General features: G+C 44.1%; 1 protein-coding gene across 2 annotated transcripts in view; it reads right to left on the bottom strand.

Moving 5' to 3' along the window:
- Window positions 1-639: 639 nt before the first annotated feature.
- Window positions 640-7,037, bottom strand: part of ASIP (agouti signaling protein) — a 60,585-nt gene continuing 54,187 nt past the window's right edge. For both annotated transcript variants that reach the window (XM_025210746.1, XM_025210747.1), the window contains exon 4: window positions 640-1,339. In XM_025210746.1, the coding sequence (XP_025066531.1) occupies window positions 1,172-1,339 (168 nt within the window). In that variant the 3' untranslated portion in view covers window positions 640-1,171. The remainder of the gene's footprint in view (window positions 1,340-7,037) is intronic.

The raw sequence follows: 7,037 nt of genomic DNA, 5'->3' as shown, positions 1-7,037 counted from the left end.
AGGAGACTGAGGTTATGGACAGACATAACTTTTAGCTGTTTTTACAGGGGTGTTTTAACCCTGAATAAAATGTGTTAAAATTACAATAGTTCTGGTAAACTTATATTAAAATAAGAGCATGCAGATTTAACAGTTACATCCTAACACCTTACATCTGTATCGTTCAATATTGATATCATTGTTACATGCATTTATCTTATCTGAGATCAAGAGCAAAATAACAGCTTCCCATATGCTGAACTGTAACTGGTAAGAGGTCCAAGAGCTTTAGGGTTCTGAAGCTGGCTGTGCTGGCATTCAGTTGGGGACCAGTGGTTATAAACTGTTTTGCCATACCTGGGAGGACAGGACCAAAAGTGTGTTCTATCTAGGGTTTCAGCATGGTCTTTACTACATGTCATGGAAACGGCTATCCTTACAGTTTGCCTTTGTTAGAACCAGGACACAATGCTGCACAGTATAGCGCTGTCATCAGGGGTGACTGGTGCCTTCTGAGTCTGGGGGGGCACAATTTGTGGGTGGGTGCAGGGGTGGACCAAAAGCCCTATATCCACTCCTATACTTCTGTGCCACGGCTTAGTGCCCCCCCCCCCCGCCCAACATGCCACCAGCCCGAGCGATACTGAGTCAGGGGCCAATCTCGGGGGGCCATGTACCCATCCTACCAGTCGCCTGTGCCTATCATAGTAGGCAGGTCTAAAGTTCATTATAAACACACTTGGTCCTCAACTGTACTCACAATTTCTATTTTAATGTGGTCAGTTTCATACTGTAAATGAATTTGAGAAGTCAGTGCACATGCTATCCCATTTTCCTGCTGGTTTTGAGTCTTGATTATGCAGTACTACAGCATATGATAAAATTTTGGATTTCAGAAAGAAATAGAATTCCTTCCTGACATGCAACCAGTTCATCTTCAATTCTCTGGTGATTACCCTTTCTGTCTCCATCTCTCTGTCCCTGTACTTCATGTACTGACTTGTTTCCAGAAGCATTCACCCCATGAGATAAAACCAATCATTCATTCAATTGTAGGGGAGACAAAGCCAGCTAACCAGCCAGCTTCAAAGGCTCTCTGCTTTGCTTGCAATACACATGAGACAGATAGTTTGAAACATATACTGGAGAGGCTAATGAGAGACAGAGTGCCCCATGTGCTCCTGGTTTTGGTTTAGCAGTTTAACCGTCGGCAGTAGCAGACAGTCTGAAAAATTCGGCAATGGCAGAAGGCACAGAAGTCACAACATGGGTTAGAGTACGGCTTGCATGATTTTGAAGTAGCCACACAATTTGCAGGTGTGGGCCTGGGTTCAGGAGACCTTTTCGGTGCAGTCTTTTTCTGGAAGAAAAAAATGAAACACAACACCAATAAAGGTCAAGATTGAATCATTGATACAAAACTGAACCTTGGAAATATTGGCTTCAGGCTGGGAGAAAATTTCTAATATTATGGCTGGAATCAATCAAAATAAGGAGTCAACCTAATGATGCTGAACCATACAAAATGTTGGCTTAAGGTGAACTGGACAAGAATGGACAGAGCCCTGGTGAATACAGTGTGTGTGTGGAGTGGGTGGGGGCGGGGGAGTAATTGTGCATTGGCAAAAGGCTGGACCAGATGATCTAAGAGTAGTTCATAATATTTTCCCATTTCCATTGCCTATTTATCTGAAGATCTCAAATGCTTTTCAAAGATGGTGAATTGAATCTTAGGATTCTGCTGCAGAATCTTCATTTTATAAACAGGGAAACAGAAGGACTGTAAGGTGAAATAACTCATCTAAAATCACACAGGAAGTCTGTGGCATACCTGCTAATGGAACACAGATTTCTTGACTGTTAGGCCAGTGCTGTCACCACAAATCCAGTGGTCATCTCCATTAATTTGTTAATTTTTTTACCATATTTTCAGAGACCTTCCTAAAATTTATCCCTCTCTGCTGTAAAAAAACCCACCACCATGACAAAATATTTGTGCATGGAAATGAAATAACTGTACATACCAACAGGTAACCAAGAATCATTCTGTTTGGGCATTGAATCCCTATTTCGAAGCACAAATAAGTGAGTAAAAAAGAGAATAAATCCTTTGGAGAAATGTAGAAATGAAGTTCTCTATGAATGCAGAAAGTTGCTGTGAGTGCACTGCATATGTGGAGGGGTAGCTGGGATCCCATACTTCTAGGATTAGCATTGGGTGTTTGTAGACGACACACGGTTTCCTGTTTCGGCTGCCGCAATTGTGTTTGTGTTTGCACAATCTACCTCTTTAAAAGTCTTTTCAACACTTTTAGTTAACCCTGCTCAGAGAAGTTTTATTTCCTGGCACTCCGGCTTAGTACGCCCGATCGTGTTGTGCACACACTGAGCGTCTCAAAGCATCTCAAAGACATGTAATTGCTTTTCTTCACCACCAGGTGGTGCTGTGCTTTTTCTTTAGCCGGTACTGTGAATTTATTTTATGTGTTATCCTTAACCCCTCCCTCTCATTGCTCCGCTGATCAGGTGCGGGTTTGAGTGAGGCACGGCTTTCAAAATATATTATTTTAAATATACATGGGTGGGAAAATGGCTGAGCAAGAGCAAACCTGTAGCGTGCAACAAGTGGTAGTTCATTACGCCTTGGTAATTTTTTTCCCACCTGTAATGTATATTCTCCCCGTGTACCCACCACTCGTGCCCCCCGCCTGCTGTGCCCACCAGGTTCATAGCTGCCCAGCACAGCAGCATCAACAGAATGGTAAGTTTGCAAAGTTTTGAGTTTGCTACCCCTACCCTAAGACTTCCTTGAACATTTTTCTTTTCAAACCTTCCTATTTCAAACAGTCCTGTGTCCAGAACCATGGAAAATAGTCCAGGTGGTTGCTGCCTGTCACATGCGCCATTTAACATATCCACTGGCCCCCCAGTTTCATGTCGTCTTTCTTCCCCCTCTCTCTGAACAATGCAGCAAGTCCTCTGATCAATGGAGAGAAAAAAGAAGAACACAGAATGATAGTGTTTAGATTTTGTATAGATAGTTTTATAGACAGAGATATATTTTGTATAGATAGAGATAGTTTATGGGTAGAGATATAGAGGTATTTTGTATAGATAGAGATAGCTTTAATATTTAATATTTTTATATATATATAATTTCCTTACTTTAATTATTATCTATTATTTAATTTAAGAACTTTTACTTAGTTTGTCTTTTTTTTTATTTTGATAAAAAGTGCCACTTTTTCTGTTCATAAAACAGTGGCACAATGGCAAGAAGGCATGCATGGACCTTTATTGAGGGTGATTAGCAACTCTTTCATGTATTATAATGCATGTTCCCCCTGGGGGGGAGTGGGCGGGGGTGTCCCCCTGGAACGTCTTCAAACAGCATTTTTTCTGCCCATCCATCCCTTCATCCCTCCCCCTGCTTTCACACCACCTCTGACTGCAGGGAGCCAGGTAGTGAAGGTAATGGCAGAGCAACCTATTATGGGATGTTCAGTTGTTTTGTCCTACCACCACCGGTGGTAGTGTATGTGCTGTCCCCCACCACGCTCATGTTCCATCCAGCACCAGTGCCCCCCACCTGCTGCTGCTGCGCCCAGCACGATGTTCAGCGTGGAGCACAGTGGCATCTCCAGAATGATAAGTTTTCAACAGTGTGTGCCCTTAACCCTTCAATATTTCAAACCTTCCTGTTTCTTATAATTCACATTCTAGAACCATGATGACTAGTTAAGGTAGACGCTGCCTGCCAGACTGTCCCCCCAGACAGACTATGAAGCATCCCTGGTGATATATAGGTAATAAATGTCCCAATGACCTCGGGGAGGAGGAGGTTCGGCAGGCAAGTGGTGTTTTGACTTTTGCTGGTTCAAACTCCTGTTCTCCTTTTTTCTTCTCCTCCCTGCAGAACACTATGGACATCAGAGATAGAAAAGTTTCAGTATTGACACTATCAAGAAACCAACTTTTTTTGTTATGGGTTATAAAGTTCAGAAATTTGAAATTGTGTCAGTTGTTTTTTCTTTCATTCATATGTATATAGGTGGATTGTGTTTTGGGAGTGGGTGGAGTCAGTCAGCTGGCTGCTCCCGTCCTTCTCAGCCTGGGGATCCTTTGCATGTATGCAAGATAATTTCACAAAAGTCAGGAGGTCACATGAATCACTTGCTGTTAATAGTTGTTTATAAGGTAGGGTATTTATGGAGTCATGGCATTATTGGAAAGATGGGAGGTCCTCCAGTGCTTTCTTTACCTGCAACCCCAAAGCCGGGATCACCTTGTTGTAAGAAATAGTTGTCCATTGTCCCCCACCCCCTCTGCCCATCCACTCCAGAACTGGACACACAAAAAGAAAAAGCAGCAAGTGGCAATACTTGGCCAGGCATGCATGCAGGGAGCTTGAATGACAGCAACTCTTCTGTGTAATGGTTGGCTCCCCAGTCAATTCCTTTCTGCTCTTCATTTTTTCACAATAAATTGAAATGCTATCTATTTCGATTGGGAAATCACAATACAGCTGAAACAGTATAGACATTTTTGTTTGATTAATATTGATCAGTATTACTACTATCAAGTGTGAAGTAGCATAAGTGTGCGTGTGTGTGCATAGATAGGCTGGGAATTTTCTCCCACCAGAAGCAGGGTCATATTTTGGCCCCAGCCCTGGGGTAACAGGCAGGGAGGGAGAGGCCACAGCCCAGGGTGCAACACGGGGATGCTTGGGCCAAAGTCTGTTCAGAGTGTGCATGCATAGCTTGTGAGGGGTGATACACCACTCACACTTTATGGGAACATTACAAGATACTTACAAGTCACCAGTCATGCATCTTCTTGCCTCGCAGGAACACAAAATGATGATTGAGTTTTGGGATGAGGAACTGCATTGGTCACATCAGTTTCTCCCCATTCCTTCTGCTCCTCCAGATGATCTGTGCTACTCCCTGGAGTCGAGGGGGACACTGGCACTGGGATCAAGTGTAGGGTGACTTGCTCTTCTTCTTGGCAGTGCCTGTCCACCAAGAGCACAGAGCAGTCTCCATACTCCTCTGACATGGTCATGGTACAACTCTCAGGAGGAGCCGCCTCTGTCAGCATGCTCTCCTCCTCCTCAACCCGGTCCCAAAGTCAGCATATCTGGAGTGTCGCCCTCATCCTTGGAGAGAATGATGGACAGCTGGTTGTAGAAAGGAGCAATTGTGCACCCTGCTCAAGAGCCAGAGTTCACATCTTTGGCATGGTAAAATGCAGATCTCAAGGCCTTGATCTTGCACTGGATCTGGGTCATTACGATTGTGCCCTCGAGCCTGCATTGCTTTTGAAATGGTGACATAAACAGGCTTATTCCTCCTATTTTCCAGACTAGCCATGATGCTTTGCTCCAACCAAATGTCAATTAAGTCTTGCAGTTCTTCCCGGGTCCAGTTGGGTCCATGTGTGTTGGAGGTATCAGCCTCCTGCTCTGAGACCACCACACTGCTGGCCTTCACTTTCTGAGACATGGGGAAGCAGCTCATGGTCAACAGCAAGTCCATTGGGCCACTGTCCATTGGGATGGCTGTTCAATGCCCAGGAATGTTACCATGTTACCAAAATCAATTCACACCTGCCCTGACTGCTTGTGTTTTGGCCTGTCGTCTCCTAGTTAGTCCCACAATGAAGGCTTTTTTGTTATGGCTGAATAAAATAATTTTATTGCAGAAGCACAGTCTGTTTTTGCAGACCTTGGAAATGTATTCAGCTGGTGGTCCAACATTAAGAGGAGAGGACTATTGAATATGCCTTTAGCAGATTGAAAGGATGTTGGCAGGAGCTTACATGCCAGCTCGAGCTGGAGCCAGAAAATATCATGGCATTTGTAGTGGCAGCCTGTGTGCTGCACATCTTCTGTGAAGCCTGTGAAGAGATTTTCAGGGAGTCATGAGCTGAAGAAGTACAACAGGCAATGGTAAGACAGAGATGTGGCTGGGCAGCAGTGCAGGGACCAAGGAGATATCAACAAGGAGAAGCTGGTTGAGCGGCACTTGTTCCGGAGTTGCTGACAGCAACTAGCAGCGCTTTTTCTTTTCAGTATAATAAATTCTTTTAAGATTTATAACTAAACATCTGTGTCTGTCTGCAGGGTGTACGGTGTAGCAGATGGGGGGTGAAGGGGAGGGGAATGGGGGTACAGGGGAGGACGAGCAGGGCAGGGGGCGAGGTGGGATATGTGGTTGCTAATTGGAGGCTGGCAGTGGGGGGGGCGCTCATTGCACACCAGCACCTACTGTCCTGCGGGTGGAAAGGCTAAGTTTGTTGGCTGGGTGGGCCGCCTGGCGGCAGGCATGGGAGACAGGTGGGGGTGAGTGAACAGTATGAAGTGCACCTTAGGAGTGTGACCGGGGGGTGGGGTGGGGGGGAGGTCATATTCCACCCAAAGCTCAACAGCAACCTCATTTAAATATTTTTTTTGGTACTTATACACCCACCACCTTTTTTTTAAATAAGGTTTTGTAAATTTTGTAATTACATTTTGCAATTTTTTTGACTACTTATGTGTGGCATGTTTTATTTCTTCATTTTTTTCTCTCTTCATGGGGTTGGCTTGGAAAGGTGATGCATGACTGCGCCCACTGGTGATGCAGGCTGGTGATGCTTTCTTTTGATGCAAATTTTTGCTTGTAGTTTCACAAAAGAAAGGAGTCAGTCAGTTACAGGAGTCATTGTCTTTCAACAACCCGTTAATCCATTACTGTCTTTATTTGGTTTTCTTTTTAATAGCAAAAGCAAGAGTGAGTTACATTTGTACTTACATTTGTATTACATGGTTAATATTTGGGTTACATCGTTTACACGGGTTACAAATGTACTTACAAATGTTTACATGGGTTCTTACAAGTGTTTACATGGGTTCACACGGGTTACTAAATAACCTCCCTGGTGGGACATAGAGTAGTGCAGCATGGCTATAAGAGGAAGGATTGACAGTGGGTGACCTCCTTTTTCTTCCCCCAAGAGGAGGAAACTACACATCAGTCAGGAAGTTCAGAGAAAATAACTGCTAACTCCAAAGA

The sequence above is a fragment of the Alligator sinensis genome, unplaced genomic scaffold (genome assembly GCF_000455745.1).
Source record: "Alligator sinensis unplaced genomic scaffold, ASM45574v1 scaffold690_1, whole genome shotgun sequence".
NCBI lineage: Eukaryota > Metazoa > Chordata > Crocodylia > Alligatoridae > Alligator > Alligator sinensis.
This window is presented reverse-complemented; position numbering and strand designations above follow the sequence as displayed.